At 53.4% G+C, this 21,053-nt stretch overlaps 8 protein-coding genes across 8 annotated transcripts; 4 read left to right on the top strand and 4 right to left on the bottom strand.

Annotated features, from left to right (window-relative positions):
- Positions 1-326: 326 nt before the first annotated feature.
- On the top strand, positions 327-1,141 carry M409DRAFT_23615 (uncharacterized protein; the record flags this gene model as incomplete). The annotated part of the gene is made up of 3 exons (XM_033806866.1): positions 327-451; positions 606-971; positions 1,030-1,141. 3 exons carry the CDS (start codon positions 327-329, stop codon positions 1,139-1,141), a joined length of 603 nt encoding a protein of 200 aa, XP_033666773.1.
- Positions 1,142-1,389: 248 nt separating this feature from the next.
- M409DRAFT_66857 (uncharacterized protein) lies at positions 1,390-2,574 on the bottom strand (the record flags this gene model as incomplete). The annotated part of the gene is made up of 3 exons (XM_033817132.1): positions 1,390-1,888; positions 1,950-2,367; positions 2,427-2,574. The coding sequence occupies 3 exons, from the start codon at positions 2,572-2,574 to the stop codon at positions 1,390-1,392; spliced, it is 1,065 nt and encodes a 354-aa protein (XP_033666772.1).
- A 567-nt stretch (positions 2,575-3,141) lies between these two features.
- On the bottom strand, positions 3,142-4,713 carry M409DRAFT_66856 (uncharacterized protein; the record flags this gene model as incomplete). Its single annotated transcript, XM_033817131.1, has 1 exon — positions 3,142-4,713. One exon carries the CDS (start codon positions 4,711-4,713, stop codon positions 3,142-3,144), a length of 1,572 nt encoding a protein of 523 aa, XP_033666771.1.
- Positions 4,714-5,520: 807 nt separating this feature from the next.
- M409DRAFT_66855 (uncharacterized protein) lies at positions 5,521-6,597 on the bottom strand (the record flags this gene model as incomplete). Its single annotated transcript, XM_033817130.1, has 1 exon — positions 5,521-6,597. The coding sequence occupies one exon, from the start codon at positions 6,595-6,597 to the stop codon at positions 5,521-5,523; it is 1,077 nt and encodes a 358-aa protein (XP_033666770.1).
- Positions 6,598-8,945: 2,348 nt separating this feature from the next.
- M409DRAFT_23611 (uncharacterized protein) lies at positions 8,946-10,191 on the top strand (the record flags this gene model as incomplete). The annotated part of the gene is made up of 3 exons (XM_033806865.1): positions 8,946-9,231; positions 9,284-9,384; positions 9,439-10,191. The coding sequence occupies 3 exons, from the start codon at positions 8,946-8,948 to the stop codon at positions 10,189-10,191; spliced, it is 1,140 nt and encodes a 379-aa protein (XP_033666769.1).
- A 634-nt stretch (positions 10,192-10,825) lies between these two features.
- M409DRAFT_23610 (uncharacterized protein) lies at positions 10,826-11,554 on the bottom strand (the record flags this gene model as incomplete). Its single annotated transcript, XM_033806864.1, has 1 exon — positions 10,826-11,554. One exon carries the CDS (start codon positions 11,552-11,554, stop codon positions 10,826-10,828), a length of 729 nt encoding a protein of 242 aa, XP_033666768.1.
- A 736-nt stretch (positions 11,555-12,290) lies between these two features.
- On the top strand, positions 12,291-14,344 carry M409DRAFT_66852 (glycoside hydrolase family 78 protein; the record flags this gene model as incomplete). Its single annotated transcript, XM_033817129.1, has 3 exons — positions 12,291-12,305; positions 12,357-14,280; positions 14,325-14,344. 3 exons carry the CDS (start codon positions 12,291-12,293, stop codon positions 14,342-14,344), a joined length of 1,959 nt encoding a protein of 652 aa, XP_033666767.1.
- A 283-nt stretch (positions 14,345-14,627) lies between these two features.
- On the top strand, positions 14,628-18,213 carry M409DRAFT_66851 (uncharacterized protein; the record flags this gene model as incomplete). The annotated part of the gene is made up of 3 exons (XM_033817128.1): positions 14,628-15,280; positions 15,334-17,972; positions 18,161-18,213. The coding sequence occupies 3 exons, from the start codon at positions 14,628-14,630 to the stop codon at positions 18,211-18,213; spliced, it is 3,345 nt and encodes a 1,114-aa protein (XP_033666766.1).
- Positions 18,214-21,053: the final 2,840 nt, after the last annotated feature.

Below are 21,053 nucleotides of genomic sequence, written 5' to 3'. Positions count from 1 at the left end.
GGCAAGCTTTCGCCTTCTCTTCGAGCCATGTTGCAGCCAGGACGTCGCCATCAAGCCTGGCTGTTGTTGCAGACGATGTGTATCTCCTTATGTCTTCACACAGAAGTCTGTCGGCCTCCCAAAGCTCGTCAATGGACGAGGGTGTCGGCTTGGAGACCAGACGAGTTGTCAATGCTGTAGCTTGGAAGGCTTATTCAAAATGATGTGCCGCAAGGGGCGACGGAAATAGGAGGCGCCGGGCAACGAAACGCCTAGAAATAGAAGATTGCAGCCATCAGAGGGGTCAGAGAGACAAGACAGGGATGCAAATGACGTCCGGCGATTCTATGGCACCCGAGCCAGCCCCTGCTATACCAATATCGGGCTGCAAGTCGCCAATGAGGTTCAACGCCGGCTTTTACCAGTACGGCAGAGGGTTCTGGGCGAGCGCGCGGGATGCGAACACCGTAATGTGACCTTGTTGTACTACTCCTCTCGACAGGACAAAGAGATATAAAGGTAGACTTGTCCAACATCATCCCTTCCATCACCCTGGCAAACTCAATCTTAGCCTCCCTTCGAGTCAAATGACCTTACCCCAACCTCACCCCATCAACAAGATGCAGCTCATCACCGCCCTTACCTCCCTTGGGCGCTCTAATCGTCCCCTCCCTCGCCGTCGCCATCCCCCAAACCGACGCCGCCACCGGCCTCCCTCAGTACTACCACTGGAACATCACCAGCTGGCACGCCGGCTGCGCCCGCTCCGGCTGCAGCTACAACTTCAACGTCACCGGCCACAAAGACGGCATCTACCCGAGTTTCCTGGCGTACTGCGCTGGCGAGGATATCGGGTTCTTCGAGGGCTGTGAGATCCTCGAGGGGGTGTCGACGAGTGGGACGCCGTTTGTGGCGGCTAGCTTGCAGCCGAGTCGGCAGGATGGGGTTGCTAGTTTGGCGGTTAGTTTGAGTTTTACGGATGCTGATACTTTGTGAGTCATGGTTGGTTTTGAGGTAGATGGGAGTTGGGTGTGCTGACAGAGATGATAGGATCACTTACAACATCACTGGTACACACGAGGCTACGTACAATGCCTTTGTTGCGCCGTTGGAGAACTTCTCTATCTTTGTTGAGGATATGACTGTTACTCAGGTTGCTTAGAGAAAGACAAGAGATTGCATCGGAGTTGCGATTTGTTGCCAGCAGAGGGAAAACGTGTCGATATTGTACTAGTAATCAGGTTTCCGAGCAGCAAGACTTGTGTCTGTCCGAACCGTTTTCTTTCTCACTATCGAGGAGAATGTCTTGGATATGCTGACCATCCAGGGTGAGCTTCATGCTTTTTCAAAGAGCGAAGATTTCAATCCATCAGTCTACAACCTCATAATCACGCTTATCAACCACAACAATTACTCCTCCCCGTTCAGAATCTCCTCATCAACCGGCTTATCCAACCCCACCCTCTCCAACGTACTAACAACCTCATGCGTCCCACTCCCATTCACCCTACTAACACACCCCTTCCGATCCGTATCCACCACCAACCTCACCAGATCCGGCCGCATATAATGGCCCCCAAAATCATTCAACGCCTTGCTCAAATGCCCCTCGTCCAAATCAATATCCACAAACACTAGGCCCTCGAAGTTCTCGGAGGGCTTCGGGATCAGGGCTTGCCCGTCCGGGCCGTAGATCCGCGTGTTGCCGTTGTAGATGTGGTGGTCTTCGGGGTCTTTGCCGGGGGGTGTTTGCAGGCGCACGCCTTCGGCGGAGATGGTTTGGAAGGGCGCGAGGGTGTAGGAGGCGGTTTCGATGGCGTAGGCGGGCGTTACGATGTCCGAGTTGGCGTCGGAGATGTTGGTGTAGGGGTCTGGGTAGGTGAGGGTTGTGGCGTGAGGGTAGAGAGGCCTGGCGATCTTGTCGTGAGTATGCGGTTTCGTGTGTTAATAAATACTTTTGATGGGCTTACCATGCGGCGACGTGGACCTGCTCACCGAGGGATACGGCGTACGCCTTCAGGAAAGGGTTCATATTCTCCCAGCAGTTCAAGTGGCCAATGCGACCAATCTCAGTATCGACGACCATTGACGTAGTATCACCAGTCCCATCACCAAAGACCAAACGCTCGACATGCGTGGCTCGGATCTTCCTGCGATGGTTGATGACCTTGCCCGTCGGGTCGATCATGACCTGGGTGGTGTACAGACTGTTGAGGTCGACCTCAGAGTATCCCAACGAGACAAAGATCGAGTTCTTCTTTGCCGCCGCACGGATCCGGTGCATCTCGGGGGAGTCGCTGGGAAGGCTGTTCTCGCGGTACTTCTTGAGGAGAGGAAGGCTTTCTTGGTAGTTGACTCGCCACATCCAGTATGGGTAGCCTGGGATCCCTAGATTTCGAGACAATTAGCGATTCAATGATGAGAGTTTGCTCGATGCCCGGACTCACACAACTCGGGGAAAGCAATGAGCTTGCATCCTGCGTTGCCAGCCTCGTTGATCCAGTGGATTGTCTTCTGCACCGAGAGCTCCAAGTTGAGCCAGCCTGGCTCAGCGTTGACGGCAGCGGCCTTGTACTTGCGGATTGTAGCGACCATGTTGTTGGTGATATCTGGATGTTGTGTTGTGGAAGATGCTGTTGATGAAAGGGTGATGTTGTTCTTGAGCCTTCATCTTTCCAACAACTTGTCCCTCTCTTATATGCTCCATCCCAAGTTCGACGTCGTTCGCGGCAGCATCTATTGCGGAACATACTTACCGCGCGTTGCATAGGGTTTTGGTCAAGGATGTCGTCGAGGACTGTATCGCCACTAGAGACACCCCTGTTAGGGCAGCGTGGTCGAAACACCCGCTGTGGAACCACTTTGCTGTATAAGCGGGACGCAAACCTCCTCACTTGAGCGTGTTTGCTGTGAATTCTGCAATGATCAGACCATAGACATGACAAACGTCGCGGTTCTGGCCGATACGCATTCGATGAAGATGGTCCGAGAGAAGGGCGAGTGTGGTACAGATCAGTCATGATGTGCAATATCAATTGTACGACCGATAACAGAATGCATGTATCGACGAGCTGGGCCTAACGACATGCACCGTAACAGGGAACCGATGGAGCCAGAGTCGGCAGTGAACGGCACAGCAGAGCTCACAACCCTCTCCATTCTCTAATCAAACATCCGACTCCTGTCAGCCTTGGCAACAGCATGCGACTCCAGCGATCCCACAGCAAGATGCCCAACACGTCTTCCTGGCTCCACGTCTCCGAACCTCACCTTATTGCTCTTCATCAGCTGCGAACGCTTGGTATGATCCAGGGAAGAGCCAGAGTAATTCGTATCGACGTATGGATTGTCCCTCGTCGATGTCGACCAATTCAACGACAGATCAGGCGTCTTGCTTCTCAAGCGAAGGACAATGGAGAGAATACTCGCTGCGATGAGAAAGATGGATGAGCCAAGAAGCACACCCAACCAGGCTGAGTGGCAGCGGATCACGTTGAAGGTTTGGGTAAGCTGTGCTGTCGTTGTAGTAGCGTTCGCAGCAGTCTCATCGTAGTAGTCTACGTTGGTATTGTCGATATCCCCAGCGAATCCATACGGGACGGCATATGGCCCGGCCGTGATTGACCAGTACGTGTTGAGAAGCTGCGCCAGTCGAACAGCGAACGTCTTCTTCGGCACGGAAGTCATGGGTTTATCAAGCAGCGGCGAAGCAGGCGAGTTGGGATCGAGCAAATATCCCTGCACGGGCGTGGAAGTACCTGAGCGCTTGACGTTAACGGTGTCGACGAACTGTGCCAGGAACCAGATATACCAGTTGCAAGCATCTTCCGGCCCATCCAGCATAGTCCAAGCAGGAGTGGGGTGCACTTGAGTTGAGTTCCTAATCGCTGTCACCGAGCAATTCGTGATGCTCGTACACTGGGTCTCTAACTCCACGTACGAAGTCCAGATCGTACAAAGGGCCCCGAACTGCGCGCTTGATGGATCCCAAGAGTTGTATGCGAGAACTCGAGGCACGTAAGCAGGATCATAAGGGCTGCCTCGACAATTCGTTTTGTTCGCCGCACGTGGTGCGTAGTCCAGTAGGAGGATGTTGCCAAGGCCATTCGTCCGGTTCGACCATCCATCAGGTAGTTCGTCGTTGCTCTTGTAACCAGGTGGCTGATACGAGTCAGTGAGAGCAGAACAATCTAGGGTCCAGTAGAATGACTCTATAGTGAATGAAGCGTTGCAAGAAGCGGGTAGGTCGGCGATGGGGAGTCCAATCAGGGAAGCGTATGTCACATTTTGGTCAGGTACCGGGATCCACGAGTTGTTGGCCAGGAGGGATGGATCATTTGCGATACTCTCAAGGTGCGGCACTTTGACGTTATTCCACTGATCTGTCGGCGAGTTCTTAATCCTCTCTGGTCCCAGCAAGGCAGCATTAAACAGGCCGTCCATCAGCGTGGCTAGAGATCCCAGGTCACCACTCACGTAGGGGCCGAAAGAGTGGTTGGTCGACATGTACTTGATCTCCGCCGACGACGTCGCATTCTGCTGCGAAACAGTCATGACTCGCAAAGACGCCTGGCCGCCCAGAGGGGAGATGGCCCATGCAACAATCAGAATCAAGCCGGCTGCGTTCAGGATTCGCAGGCTGATCTGCGTGAGTATGGTGTTGACTACAGTCGTGCTTCCTGCCAGGAGATCGAGCAAGCCTAATCGTTCGCCCCGCTCTAGACGCCATAGCATTATGGCTTTCAAAGCCCGTCCCAGTACCGCTGCGAAGAGAATGGGAAAGACCGTGGGACCCTGCGGTCTGTCAGCCAGCGTCTCGTATGTGGCAGTTCGTCTCCGCCCATGTACAATCTTGGTGGCGTTGATCAGCGTGTCGGTGACCTTGGGATAGTCCGCTACAGCCTTTCCGTTGTAGTGTGCGACGTATAATCCATATACAAAGAAGACTGTTGAAAGCAATCCGAAGACCACATCAGTCGCAACCTCGAGCGAGGCATTCGAGCGGCTGCGCCGAAATGTCTGCCCAGGCTTTGGTGAGCTGTCGCTGGCGGGTGTCTGCGCATCGCTCAAGCGGAAGGAGGTTTCGGACTGTGAAGGGATCTTGTTGAGATGTATGAGGGGAATCTCTGCAGAGGAGAGGCTGGCGCTAGACATATGAGGTCGAGACATGTGCGTGTCAAGTGTGTGGCTCGGTCCCTCACGGACAAAGCAGTCTCGAGATTCTTTCTTGGAATACTTCAGCATTCAGCCTGCCCATTTTACTGCAAGGTGGCATAGCACAGCTTCAACAAGCAGCAGCTATATCTGTTTGTCTTCGCCCCAAGCGAGTCGAGCTGAACTCGCTAACTCATTAGCCTCGCTACACAACATGAAGCCACATGGGGCGGATTGTCACCGTGTGCGCCTGATGCTTATCTGTGATGCATCAGTGTGGTAACAAGACTCAATTCTCATACAACATCTCGCTGTTGTCTCGTAGCATCAGCCCCAAACTCCTCGCTAATCGATCAAGATCCCAAAACCTCCCTACGCAATCCGCACTCATTTCTCCTTGGCCGGCTTGCCCTTCGTCTCGCTCTCGGCAAGCTCTCTCACATACACCTTGACAAGACTAGGGTCAGCCTCTTCTTCCTCTTTGCCTTCCTCAAAGCCCGGCGACATGGCAACGGCAAGGCGAGTGCCATCGCTGCTGAAGTCCAAAGCCGCGACACTCGCATCCAACTTAGGGTATTGCCTGATCCTTCTCTTCGTCTTCGCATCCCACAAAGCCACCACGCCGTCTCCGCCACCTGTCGCAAACGTGCCATGCACAGGGTGATATGCGATTGTGTTGACTGGATGTATGATCTCGGAAATCTCCTCTCCATCCTCATCCACCTCGTCCACCTTCACCCTGTGACATTTGAAAGCGTACGCCTCTTTCTCCAGAGCCGGATCGAAGAACTCCACGCTGACTCTCCCCTCTATGCTGCCGGTCGAGAATCCCGTTCCGTCGGGCATGCAGGCGATGTCGCGGGTCATGAACTTCAGGTTGCTCAGTCGCTGCTGCCAGGGCTCGACCACAAGAGGTTCTCGCATGGCTTCGGTACTGCCAGCTTGTGGGATGAGGTCGCGCAGAGCGGCGAGGTCGTAGACGTGGACGTGGCGCTCAGCCATAGCCACAACCAGACGATCCGCAGTGAGAGATATGGCGAAAGGTTTTGCGGCGAGCTTGACAGGCACGAATGCGTTGTCGCTTGGCCTGTGTATGTGCATCGTCTCATCCCAGCTCGTGGAAATGACAATATCGTGCTCTTTGCTGTATGCGACCTTGTTGGCGGCTTGGTCGTGGCTGCTCATGACGACCTTGCTGTCTTGTCCCTCATGAACATTGTACTTTGCGACGTCATAGTCAATACCCACTGCGAAGAATGTCGACGAGTCCGCGCCCCAGCACACGTCGAGGATGGGCGCATCGCACTGGATCGAGGCGCTGTGCTTGTATCCTTCGTCGCTGCGGTGGTAGACTTGGATCTTGCTGTCCCATGCGCTGACGAGTAGCGAGGCGCCGTCGGGGGAGAAGCGCACGCTCGAGATCGCATCGCTTGGCGGATTCGGGACCTCGTTGATAGCACTCATCGTAATCGAGCGTCGAGTGTTGTGTGGTTTGTTGATGGGGTGGTGTTTACTTTGAAGTCGAGGGCAGAAGACGACTCGGCAAAGAAATCCGAGTCTTGTCCGAGCGTCCTACATGATTCTTGGCTGAGAATGGTTTCACATGTCAACGCTCGGATCCCGGGCGGCGACGCTAGTGCAATGTGACGGGGATCTTTCTCAGTGGCAGGGCTGCATGTACTTGGGAGAGTATCGAAAAAGACCATCATCAGTAGCGACAGCAAGAGGCTTTCACGTGCACAGCGGAAAACTGTGCCAATCGTCTCTCCGATCATCGTCTCCGGTCTTGGACGGCCACAAACTACGAAAGACGGGCTCAACGCTGTCACTCAAGTCCCCACGGCAGATTGCAATCCGTGTCCTCGCGGTGTCAATCTCTTTGATAGTAACACGGTTCTCTTTGCAGAATGCGCCTGTCATCTCAAACAACCAACCCCGTCCAAGTTCGAGGAAAACATACTGCAAGTCGCCAAGGAGCCCGCCTGCACCGAACTCTCCGCCTCCCTTCGAGTGAAGACGAACTTGTGCGAGAGGCAATCCTCTGGCTGGTTTGGCCGTGGCCATGGTGTCATAGATTGATCGCGCAAGAGTTTCGTCAAGGGCAGTGTTGATGAGCATTTCGCGGAGATGGTCCCTATACGGCATTGACACCATTTTCAATTCATCGAACCATGGGTTGCCCTCACTGGTCGAGAAAGGCCGGTCTAAGACGCTGTGGTCGGCTGAGTTCAGTGTCAGGTCGAGGGTCTGGAGTCTGGCGATTCGTCCGACGGCACGATACATTGAAACCTCGTTGAGATCACCCCTCGATCTTTTCACGGTCATCTCAAGCTCTTCCAATGCGATACAGTATTTGGATATCCACTCAACTTGTTCTGATCCGAGTAGTAGTGTGTGATCTTTCTTGTTCGACGGACGGAGGCAGAGCCTGGTCAATGTGGGGCCATGATGTACCATAGCTCCATGCAAGTGGGAATGGCTGAGATGGCCTAAGAGTCCAAGGGCTAGCAGCTGTGGGAGATTTGCAAGGAGTCGACCACCAGCATTAGAATGATAGTCTTCCGGGTACCTCGGGTCGAAGTCATTGCCAAGATTCACAAACAACTTCCTTACACTGGGCATTGTCATGTTTGCCAGTAATTCAATGGTCTCCGGCATAGAAGGGCGGTGTATGATCAAAGACTCGAGTACCCTAAAATCAATGTGCTGACTCCATTCAATCAGGCGCTCCGGTGGCACCTGATCAACGCCTACAAGTACCAATTCTGTCAGCGAAGCTTTGCGATTTGGCATGCGCGAATAGGTCTGCTCCAGCCTGGACAGTGTGGACGATAGATCGGAGACAAGGTTCGTGAAGTACATCCCTTCCCAGAATCGCAGATAGCGTAGATTTGGAGCGAAGCTTCGAAGAACGCTGAATATGATCTCAGGTGAGCGGTGAGAGGCACTGTATTTATCCGACAGATCGTGGATGAACCATATGTCGTGAAGATTGGGCAATCGAATAAGGTCCAGTTCGTGGGAATCAAAAGCGTTCTCCTCGAGACTACGCAGTCGAAATGTCCTCAAATGTAGTCTACACGAAGAGAGATGTCCGTTTGAGGTGAGGGCCCGGACTACACAAGGTGGGATTTGCTCCGGACACGCCCATACCAGATCGCGAAGCGAAGGTAGGATTTGTATGAGATTTGCGACGGGTCGCCACGATGAGTCTTGCTGATGGACAATTTGGGAGATCTGACGATCAGGACGATATCGAATCTCGTCGACAGGATGTGGGAATGCGTCGGCATCGGAGCGTCGGGCAAGTCGTCCAACAATGATCTGCCGTACGTACTTGGCGTACGAGGTGCGGGTCAGAAACAAAAAGAGGTTTGCGGCGGAGTCACGATCCGATATCTTGATCCTCAGGTAGAGCCATGAAGCTGTAGAAGAGTGAAAGAGTCTGCTTGCTAGTGCCAAAGAACAGAGACTCTCTCTATCCAGACATGAGCAGACGTGGGTGAGAAGCTCGGTTGGAAGGTCCGTAATTGATACTGTCATGGCAGCAGTCGTGCATTGCTCGCATGAGACAAAGTGGATTGCAAGGTGTCGTGTTGCCGCGAAAACCTGTTCACATGTAGTGATGTCGAGATGAAGTGAGTGAAGAAAGAAGGACCACGGCGGCGACAGCTGAAACGCCTGGCGACACGACTTTTGTCACAGTTCCAGAATCTTCACCAAAACACACCGTCATGTGCGACAACCCCCTTCGATGATACAAACACGTCGACATTGACGTAACACTCGAACGACCAACCAGACATTCAACAATGAGCACCATCCTCATACCAACCGGCCCTCCAGGATCCGGCAAATCCACCCTCTGCAACGGCCTCCAACAATTCATGCGCGCCGTCGCCAGACCATGTTCCGTCGGCAATCTCGACCCAGCAAACGACAACATTCCATACGAGGCCTCATTCGATGTACGGGAACTGGTCAACATCGAGGAAGTGATGGAGCGGGAAGAATTGGGGCCGAATGGTGGCGTTTTGTGGGCGATGGAGGAGGTCGAGGCCAACATTGACTGGCTGTTGGAGAGACTCGAGGACTGTGGTATGTGGGAGTATGTTTGGGAGTCGTGGTCACATGCTAATGGATGCTGTAGAAGAGACCATTCTCCTGGACCCGCCTGGGCAGCCTGAGCTTACGACACATCATACCGCACTCCCTCGGATACTTCACCGGTTGGAGAAAGCAGGATACCGAGTATGCTCTCCTTTCCATGTGATATCAAGTCGCCGCTGACTGACCATGCAGTAGATCGTCATCATCCAACTCCTCGACTCGATAGTGTTGACACGGCCCTCACTTTACCTTTCCAGCTTGATACTATGCCTCCGAGGAATGCTGCATCTCCCATACCCGGTGGTCAATGTCTTAACCAAGATCGATAACCTCAAAGCCGTTGGTGGCGCCGACTTGCCATTCAATCTGGACTTCTACACCGAGGTCCAGGATCTGCATCATCTGCTACCATCCCTTGCCCAGGAACTCCAAGCAACTCCATCGGCCTCGAGCGAGAAATGGGATAAGCTGAATGAAGCGCTCATTTCATTGATTGAAGACCACGGCCTTGTCGGCTTCGATACAGTAGCGGTTGAGGATCGGCAGAGCATGGCCAACCTACTCCGAGCGATCGACAGAGCATCCGGCTATGTCTTCCAAGGAGCGCGAGCCACGGACGAGGAAGGACGAACAATCTCCGACGAGGCGAGCATCTGGGCGCAGGCCATGAACGAAGGTTATGGCAAAATGGAGATTCGAGATGTCCAGGAGCGGTGGATCGAGCGAAAAGAGGAGTTTGATGAGTTGGAGAGGAAAGCTTGGGAAGAGGAGGCCCGGTTGGCGGGTGCTTTGCCCGAGGAACCAGCGGCGACGGTCAAGCGGAAAGATGCTGAAGGTGATGAGAATATGGATGAGGAGGAGGATGAACTGTTGGTAGAGCAGAGAAAGTGGCAAGAAGAGAAGGCGAAGAAAGGAGGTGGCAGTGGAACTGGGTTTGTGAAGAAGTGAATTGGCAACTCATCGAACACCCGCCATGGCTCTCTACCTTACGACAGTCGAAGCACCCTCCTCACCACAACGCTGATACCCCGAACCGTGCAAGGCCTGGACACACAAGCCTCCATCTCGCCATCATCGCTTACACAGGGCTCATCCACATCATCTCTGGGTCCAGAACCTTGTTATGATTATAACACCATCCCGAATCTACCCTTAGTATCTCCTGGAAGGGTCTGGTATACAGCCGCAAGTTTGCTCCGAGCTTCAGCGCTGCTGTCTTGCCCTCACGAGTGGCGAAGAACTGGTTCAGAGTCCTCATAATCCGAAGATCTCCATCGTGCGTCTGTGGATTCCCACGGCTTTGGGGTGGATGGAAGTTGTGGGTTGGCGTTAGTCGAGGGAGACGAAGATATGAGTTGCGAGGCTGACTTGGATGTCGCCGACGATGATGATGCAGACTTTGGATGGCGGTTGTGGTGACACTGCTTCGGTCGCAGTCCGCATGTTGCCGGATGGGAAGGGTGAAAGCGAACTGTTCCAACTCCTGTCGTTTGGGATATCTTACTTCTTCTCTACTCGTACACAACGAACCCTGCGCCGACGCTCGCCATCGCCAAGTCCATCAACCCGCTCTTCTGACAGCTTACTTCGCCTCCTCGGCGATCCGTCTCAGTGCCACATTCCTGATCAACCTCCCCTGTTCTTCGACGCCCTTACCCTCAGGCCACGGCTTCCCATCGTTCATCGCAAGCCTCACACATGCCTTACCCAGATTCTCCGTCGAAATCACCAGAGGCTTATACACCCTCTCGAAGACGTTCCCTAACAAATTGATCCCCCTATCCACCCACGAAGGCTTGCGCTCCGCGAGGTAGTTGCCAGCCGGATTGATCCCCGCAGGCCGGATGTTGAACACATGCAGAGACGGCAGTTCGGCTTGTAGATTGAGCAGACTTCTCTCCGCCTTCCCTTTGACCTTCGCATACAGCATCCCACCCTCTTTATCCATCTCCGCGCCCTCCCCAGAGGTGTACACGAACGTGAAGTTCTCCCCCAACCCCGCGAACGCCCGCGCCGCCGCGACGGGATAGTCGTGTGTGATCTTCGTGTACTCCTCCTCGCTCATGCCTCGACTGCTGATCCCTTGCGCCCAGATACATGCTGTTGCGCCGCTGAGTTGCGAAAGGACGTCGGGTGGGTAGGTGGTGAAGTCTTTGTGGAGGATGACGGTCGCTTCGGGCTGGTTCTCGGCGAGTTTGACGGGGCGCCGGGAGAGGATGGAGATCTTGGCGATGGTGGGGACGGTGAGGGCGTGGGCGAGGATGCCGGCGCCTGCGGTGCCTGTGGCGCCTGTGAGGATTATGTGGGCCATGAAAGACTTGTTCGTCTATGAGTGAGTTCGGGATAACTGTAGGTGAGCTGTGCGACTGTGAGGAGGGGATGGTAGAGGGCAGAAAGATCGAACGAGTGGTACCCATCCTTCTGTACTTATCTATACCTGCCAGCAGGATCGAGCCCCAAATCCTCTTTGTGGTTCTACAACAGCATGGGATCATGCCGTTCGGTGAGTGCGGCCGCGGTATCAGCTACGTCCGCACTAATTTCCGCAGCCTTGCAGGACGGCTATGCGCGCTGGACGAGTGGATTTGGCAATTGTGTCCGTCGGCGTTGCTGGGAGCTTTATTCTGTTGCCTGGAGCTCATCAGTGGTAGATGCTGATGTGCAGTCTCGGACTCCTCAGCGAATGCGAGCAAGAGATGGAACTTGGAAGTCAGCGGCCTTTCGATATTACCAGGTAACGGGCAATTGTTGCGTCAATATCGTTTCCGGCTAGATTGTCGTTAATCGCCTTCAACCTCACCTTGCCTACAGTCTTCTCTCATCAACATGTCTTTTCAGATCATCGCACCGACTTCGTTGATGCTAGAGATGATCTATTACCGGCACGAGCAGTCATGAGTTTGGCTCGTGTACCATACTTTCGCCCTCGGCGCAACGTCGACCGTGAGGGTCGATCAATGCAACGCTCCCCGCCATCCTCCTGCGGCTGAGGAATGGCATAAAGAACAGTCTAGGTCTGTCGATAACAGGGCATGCAGACGTTCGACATGTGGTTGACACTCGTCTGTCTTGTCTGCTTACTGGGCTGCTGTCTTGCGGACAGCCGATATCAGCATCCTTCTTCCTGGCACCAATACACTCGAGCTCCAGCATCTCGCCATGTACAGCCCAAGAAAGTTTTCAACATTACCGGAAATGTGCAAAATGCGAATTCTCTGACCACCGGGCGAGGGTTTGCAACATTCATTCGCAAATCGACTAGCGATCCAGTGCCAGCCTTGACTCTGGATTTTGGCCAGGACGTCGTGGGATACCCTCAAATCGCATTCGCTGGAGCTTCAAACAATACTCCAGGAGTCAGGTTGACCTTCTCAGAAACGACCGAGTATCTGACGAACGTATCTGACTTCACCCGGTCAGACAATGGTGATACGATCACCCCAGGAAACGATCAATTCGCAGTACCTTCCCAGCCATACACTTGGACAGATACAAATGGATGCTTGTATGGCAATCAAGTATGTGCCGACGGTCTGCATGGCTTTCGATACCTGCGAATAGCCCTCGATGCGCTCGATTCGGATGCTCCACATACTTCCCCTAACGGCACCTTCAGGATCCAGGACGTCTCCCTGCAATTCACCGCCTTTCTCGGTACCGCAGACACCTACACTGGCTACTTTGAGTGTTCGGACGAACAGCTCACTCAATGGTGGTTCGACGCTGCATACACCAACGAGCTGTGTACCGACCACTTCCGCTCTTCAGATGTTGACCCTCGGAACTCATCAACGCCAACGCTGGAGGGTAAGCTGGTTCTCCTGGACGGGCCGAAGAGGGATCGTGATCCGTACGTCGGCGACATCACTGTCTCTGGGCGGACTTCGTATCTCACACATGATGTTGCCGAGGCTGCAAAGAATGTCATGGCAGATCTGGCAGATCACCAGCGAAGCGATGGCTGGATCCCACCAGCAAGCATCAACGATTACACCCTTCCTTTGTTCGACTATCCACTACACTGGGTGGTAAGCGGCTGGGAGTATGTACTGTACACCGGCGATACCGACTACGCTCGCTCGTACTTTGAAAACTTGGTTGCAGTGCTCGATCGCTGGTATCCATCGGTTACTGATTCAAACAACCTGCTCTCCAAGGGCTTAAACGGAACCGACGGCTATGGCGACTATGCATTCCTGCCACGTACCGCTGAAGTCACGTACTACAATGCGCTGTATGTTTTGGCTTTGAAATATGCCTCTGCGTGGGCTACAGCGCTTAACGACGGAGCATCATCGAAGCGCTGGTCGGATCGAGCCTCGGTGGTATCATCTGCCATCAACTCTCATCTATGGGATGCGTCTGTGGGAGCCTACTTCGATTCTAGCAACACCACAAGTGGAGTTCGCCACGCTCAAGACGGGAACTCTATTTCAGTATTGGCAGGCGTTGCTGACAGATCCAGAGCAAATTCAGCATTGCAATATCTCTCAGCCCACAACTCTCGCTTCTACGGCAACACATTCTACGATGGCTCTCTTCCTGGTGTTGACAATGCAACCGACCGAGTGTACGCCTTCATCTCCTACTTTGAGCTGCAAGCACGCTTCGTGGCCAATCAGACAGATTCAGCAATCGAGCAGATTGATCGCTTGTACGGCTGGATGTCGAGCAATGATCCGGGCGTGACATTCTGGGAAGGTATTGGGCCCAACGGTACCAAGTACGAACAAGAGTTCACCAGCCTTTCTCATGGATGGTCCACTGGCATCGTGCCTTTGCTTTCGAACTACGTCCTGGGCATCAACCCAACTGGTCCTGGCTTTCAGACCTGGACCGTGAAGCCATATCCGCCAAGTCGGCTGTCTTGGGCGAAGGGTCAGGTTGCGACGCCCAAAGGCCCTTTCACGGCTTCGTGGCAGAAGCAGGGCAGAGGGGATTTTGTGCTGGATGTGCAGGCTCCGACTGGGCAAGGAACTATATCCGTGCCAGTCGGTCGAGGGCAGACTGTGCGCATAGATGGGAGGCCTGTGTCGAGTAGGAGAGATGCTGATGGATATGTTACTATTGAGAGGGTGAAGTCGGGGAAGCGGAGAGTTGAAGTTATATAAGCTGTATCACGAGATTCATGTTAGACGCTCCACGATTGTTGGGCTGTGGGGTCTCGCTCTGCTCTTTACATCGACATGTCCTCAGCCGTGAATCATGTCAATAATTCAAGAAATGTTCAAGAAGTGTGCACAGCGTTATGCACATTTATGCAGGAACGGACTGAGCTCCGGCGTAGATGCGGCCCGTGCCATCCCTGCACATCTCGAACGAGACTTCGACAAATTTCCCATCTCGACTTGCAAACATCAACAATCCAAAAGCACCACCGCATCATGTCGAAACGAGACCGAACTGAAGACGGGGATGATAGGCCGCCAAAACGAACACGCCAAGAACACCAACCGCCCAAAGTCGAAGAGATCCATTTCGCGCGACAGCTTCAGGATCTTCTCGTCTTCCGTCAAGATGGCATCCAGCAACTCCGCAGCGGTATCGCTTCCTTCAAGGCTTTCCTGGAGAGCATCTTGTACCATAGGGAGGAAGATAATCGCGGGCGACAGGTGTCCATCCTGCGAGAGTACCTGGAGACTCAAAAGCCGGCCGACATCAAGGATCTAGACCGCCCGTTTCTCTCGCAGCTCTGGCAGGCGTGGTCTTTTGCGAATCAGAACAACAATGACTACCTGGCTTCTTCGATCAGTGCAGTGTTGGCACTACTGCTAAAGACGATGTCTGGGATTCTGGATTTGCGAGAGCAGGGACTTTTGCTGTGTCGTACTGTCATCCAGCATCAACACCTGCGCCTGGTAAAGCGCTGTCTTGATGCGCCGAAGCATAAGGACTTTGTGATCTCGCCTTGTTTAAGATTGTTGACGGAGGTGGCGAGTTTTGATGGAGGGTCTCTGGCGACTGAACTGTACAAACGCCGAGAGCAGACTTTTGACGTCGGTGCGCTGCGCCGGTTGCTAGGCGCTGTGAAGACTGAGTATGTATACGATCGCACATAGCTTATACGATGGATTGCTGACTGTGATACAGAATCTCAGAAGATGAAGCCAAGAGAAAGCCTGCTTTGCGAACGCTCACTTTGAGATACATTCTCTCACTCTTCAAGTACTTGCACGAAGGCGGCAAAATCGACGTTCTCAAAAGCAAGCCACTCTGCAATGCACTATTCCATCATCTAGACGAGGACCCTGCCGATTTGGTCGTTGAACTTCTCACTACAGTCGAGCAGAACCTCTTGAAAGACTCAGAGCTTCCACGCTCTGCGAAGGCAGCTATATTGACGTCTCAAAATCTGGAGAAAGTCACAATCATATCATCAAATGAGCATGCAGCATCAGACAAGGCATTTGCTTGGCTGAAGGCAGTGTGCCAGACTCCAGACTACGGTATACTGAGACCCAGCGGCTGGTATCCACCCGGTACGACCAAGACAGAGCAGCACTTGGCCAACAACTACATCGATCTCGGACTGGATAGCTTGGAGTTCTACGATCGAGATGAATCCATCAACATCAGGAATACGACTCTCTTATCGTGGACTCTGACTCTGCGAGCACATTCGGTCGAGCGGGAGCGTGAACTTCTCTTAATCTGCTTCACGTCGGCGCCTGAGCTTGTTGCCGCCTACTTCTCGGAGAAGGGCATGCAGCTTGATCCGAAGCTCTCCAATACCTGGATCGGATATGCCTCGTTATTGTTCGAGGTCGTGGCGCTTGACATCAAAACGCACTTCGGTGGTACCGAAGAGACCATCGCTCTACCGCCTCAAACCACCATTATGATTGAAAGTATCCTGCCTCGACCTCTGGGGCAAAAGATCCTAACTCGCTGTCTGAACCAGAGCAGTGAGCTGATCACCTTCTTTGCGTTGCGGATATTGGTCATCGCACTTCAGAAGCTCCGGACGGTGCTGAGGCAACTGAGTGTGGAGGGTAGTTCGAGCTTGTGGGATGAAGCGAAAGAGAGACTGACACAGCGATTCATTGATCGTGGTCCAGCGATCAAGGATGCCATCAGTACTTTCCGGAAGATACCAGATGACGCTGAGCATGCGCTTCAGAGAGAGGCCTCGACAAGAGTACTGGCTCTCTATTACGAAGTCATACCGCTGCAAGCGATGGAAGAGCCATTCGACGTATCGATTCCACTCACAGCGGCACTTGCCCGTAGCGAGTCACAGAAGGATCAGACTAACGAAGTTGAGACATTGAGGCAGCTCGAACTTCAGCATTTGCTCACAGTTGCAAGATACAGCGCGGGGATGAAGTGGTTCGCGAAGCAAGGTGGACTTGCCTACTCACCCATTGTGAGCTTGCTTCGAATCGCTCGAAAGGATCTGCAGAGCAGGTACATGAGAACTCTCATCGGAAAGGTGCTCACTGAGAATGGCATTCTCAACACTCGACGAGAAGACGAGGATCGGAATGCTGTCGATGCACTCCTTGGAAGCGTCCTGCATTTACAAGACGCCAGTCCTGTGTGGGAGTTCCTAGATGATTGTATTGCCAGAGCGGGACGTCAGCCCGTGAAGTACGTGGACACCCTGAAGTCGCTAAAGACATCATCAAAGGACGATGAATCGCCTCTACCCAGTGTGTTTGCTGGTGTGTTGTTAGAGCAGGCTTCTTTTGTGGCAGCTCAAAAGGACGAGGACAGCAAGGCGAAGGCTTCATGGACCTTGCTCCTCCTAGGTCTATTGGATCACACCTCAGATTCTGGTAAGCCTCTTCAGCGCTTGACGAAGGCTGTGTCGAAGGTGCTAGCACTGAAACCTAAGCAAAAACAACATGACGCTACAGCGATTTTCGAGCAAATACCGCAAGGCACAGCAGATGATCAAGAAACTCAAGTGCTTGATCAGCGGCCGTCTCAGAAGCCAGGACGAAGCGGTCATCAATGGAGCTTCACTCCACCACCACAGGAGCCTTCCAGCCATCCCGAGCTAACTCGTTGGAGCCAGAAAGATATCGACGTGGCAATCGAAGACGGAGATATCGATGCTCTCATCTTGTGCCTGTGCTCTACGCACGGCGACATACGGAAGCAAGGATTGACGCAACTCAACAGACTCAAGCTCCAGCTCCGCACTGCAACATACGAGAATGCCTCCCAGATCTCCTTGCTCATCGGAGAGTTGACAGAGACCTTCGAATTCCGGCACGGAGGGGGAGACTCAGCCCTGCCGTATGTCGCAGGTACTTTTGCCGTTCGTGCGCTGCAGGTCCTGATACAGCCGCATCATTTCATCTACCCCAAAGTCAATCGATTCCTCATTCGCGGGCCGGAATGGCGGGTCAACAGACTGCCAGGCTACTGGCTTTCGAACACCGTGCTGGGCTTGCCAGAAGAAGACGACGCCCATTGGCGGGAGACGCAATGGGTTCTCGACTGGCTTGTCGATGGACTGCGATCACCGCCAGATCTTGATATTTACAGACGAGGTGATGTATTTGAGAAGGTCATGGCCCTGTGGTCGTCACCAGGAGCGGCGAGTCATAAGATGATTCGCGAGAGGATCTGTGAGTTGATCTTCCGAGCCTGCCATGTGGAAGGAGGCAGCGACACTCTAATCACACGAGCTGCAGTTCTCAGCTGGCTGGGCATGGTCACTGAAACGGACTCAGCAATACCCGATTCTCTGCGGGAGATGGTCATTGCCAAGGCTGATCGTATGGAGGCATGGGCCGGCAGACCTCATGGCACGGTATGAACTTCGGGCCCGGTTTCGAGCACCACCGGGCAAGGTACGAGAGCCTTGCCCTAGGAGTGAAACCGCTAGTGTAAGGTACCTGCAGAAAACATATACAAACCTTGCCTTTCGTAATGTTAATCATCAAACTCTACCACCTTATGTCAGCCGCAGCAAGGCGGAGACAGTCGGGCTTCGAAAGCTCCGAATGGACGAGCTGAACGTGGCGAAGTCGACCTCACCTGTTTCTCGCACGCTGCCCTACAACAAAAGTATTTCCGTTTTCAGACACATCGAGCGAGTACCGGCGTTACGGGTCAACTGAAAATTCTCATATAGGGGGAGGGGACAGAGACGATGGAGAGAACCGCCTCGCAATAATCTTGAGCAGGATTTCCTAGTTCAATCATGCCTCGTCGGTCTAGCGGTTGCGAGAAATGTCGACAACGAAAGGTTCGATGTGATGAGGGCAAGCCTCGTTGTAGTCGATGTGCGGAGTATGGAGTGACTTGTCCCGTGAGTGGTGCTTCATCTCGCATGCGCAAGTCGTTCTTGATGCTGACATGGGAGTGCCGACCAGGGTTATCGACCACCAGCAGAGAAAGACCTCCACTTCGTCGACCAGACCAGACACATCGCTCGAAAATCTGGTAGCGACTTGCCACCCGCATCGCTAGACGAATCGAAACACAGCATCGGGACCCAGTTCAGATGGCGCAACCACTTCAGCGGTCAGATCATTCAGTCAGGTCCCGTGCCTATAAACAACAAGAACCTTCACCGCATCCAGTTACTCAGTACGTTTATGGGATTGTACTTGCCGAAACGGCGAGATGCGAAAATGATGAGCCATTTTGCGTACATCTCCGCTCTGCCGAATGTGGATCTCTCAACACCTTTGCTTCAAGTCGCTGTGGATACAGTCTGTCTTGCTGAACTGGGCAGTCTCTACAACGATGAGCGGTGTCTTCAAGAAGCACGAGGGGCATATGTGCGAGCTCTTCCTATGCTGAAGCATGAACTGGAGAAGCCGGCTTCGAGACAGATGTCGAAAGATGCTATCCTGGCCTCTATCACCATCCTTGCGCTTTGCGAGTTGTTTGATGCGATTGCACGAGGAAACAATGGCGGTCAGGGGTGGATCAGCCATGTACAGGGCGCACAGCAGTACATCAAAGCCCACGGACCGGAGATCATATCCTCACCTTTTGGACGGTTACTCTTCCACAATATCCGACATGGATCACTATGCATGGGGCTTGTCAGGAGAAAAGCCGTCTTCTTCGCAGAGCCGAAGTGGTTGAAGCCGACGAAGAATCTATCGAGGAGCGACGCATACGTTGCGCTATACGACATTGCATTGCAGGCGCCTGGACTTTTTGAACGTGCGGATAATATCAAGCATTCGGATCAGTTCGATCTGGACTTTATCCGGCTGTGTACGGATATCTGCAAGCTTAGAGAGGAGTTTGATGAGTGGGAGATGTATCATCATCCAAAGAGAGGGTACGATGTCGTCAATATCGAGGAGATGGAGGAGTTTGCAAGGCTGTGTGATGATCGGACGTTCCGCTCTGCCATTACATTCTCGGCGGTGCAGCTATGCAGTCAGTTCCAGCTGCATTGGATCACCTCGCTAATGCTCGACTTCACCATCGCCAATCTCTACCGGCTCTACGGCAAAGACCGCGTTCTCCCGGACCTTGAGCTATTCACGTCAAGAACAAAACAAGACTTCTGGCGAAGCATGTTCGTCAACGCAACAAACTATTGTCGTAGTATTCCCTACTGCTGCGAACCCGAAACGGCTTCCGCAGGCCGAATCGGCACTTTCCTCCTCAGAATCACCCAGAGCTTCCTGGAGATCGCGGGATACACCCAAGAACTCAATTGGTGCAAAGCCGTGCGAAAAATTCTCGAGAACAGCACCGTTCGCCCCCCGTCGCCGACCGCCACTCCTCGAACAGAAGCGAAAGCGAACGACAAACCAGCTTTCAAGGTCGTCACCACCTCACCCCCTGCGCCCTTGCGTCTAGAAGGTGAATACCCCAACAAAACCTACAACCCGCGAGCGTCGAGAGAAGACCGTCTGAGCGAGGATCTCGCCCGAAACGCGGTCAATTCGAGCCAGAACTGGTGTAGTCGGATCCCTCTCGCCTGGCGAGAGGATGTCCACGCAGCCTTGCAGAGTTTCGGGGATCTGGATTTCCTCCGTCCTGATGCGCCGGATGATCCGCTCGATACTACTCCCCTTGTGACGGGTATGCCCAACGAACGTCTGCAGCGGGACCTCGACGATCCACCGCGATATGGACGGAGATGGAATGTTCCACAGGAACTGGCAAGGGAGGCTTCGAACGTGTTCGTGGATGCGTCTGCGCAATTACCAAGCGTTGATTTGGACGCTGGATTTGAGGACGGTGGAGGGAAGTGGGAGTTTGGCGGATTGGGGGATTTGACGCTTGAGCCGGATGGCGTGGCGAGGAGGGGGCCAATTGGGGCGATGTGTTTCTAGGATGCGCAGGAGGCATTGTAGGAATCGAAAAGGACAAACAAATGAATTCATCAGGGGAAAATCATCTCCACTGCGTCGATTGTATCCGTGCCTCTGTTGGCCCGTTGGAGATAGCGACATCCAGGAGTTCCAGAGTGATCGTTTCCTCCTGCAAACAGCGCTTGCAGCCTGATGCGCAGCACTATGTTGAAGGACATTAAAAGTCATCTCTCTCTGATTCCTCCTTATACGTAAACAACACTTCCATTGCTATACAATGGCGCTCATACCGTCATCTCACAGTAAACGCCCCGTGCTGGTACGTTGTTGGTCCTGACCGCTGGCCGCAGCGCTGGTTGAGAGTCTCAGCCTGGAGCCCTTGTATCCAGGCGTCCAACCATTCTGCCACCGCCTCGAACAGCCTCGAACATAACTTAGCTACTCGCAGCGCCCGCTTGGTTTCGCTCCTCACCAGCCCTGAGTGACAAATCCTACCTGCACATGTGCACTTACTAACGTCTCGAGCGCTTTAATGTTTCTAGAGGCGTGAGGACCTTTGTGCTCGCA

This window comes from Zasmidium cellare (assembly GCF_010093935.1).
Source record: "Zasmidium cellare ATCC 36951 unplaced genomic scaffold M409scaffold_20, whole genome shotgun sequence".
Taxonomy (NCBI): domain Eukaryota; kingdom Fungi; phylum Ascomycota; class Dothideomycetes; order Mycosphaerellales; family Mycosphaerellaceae; genus Zasmidium; species Zasmidium cellare.
Note: the sequence above shows the minus strand (reverse complement) of the source record. Positions and strands in the feature narration are given on the sequence as shown.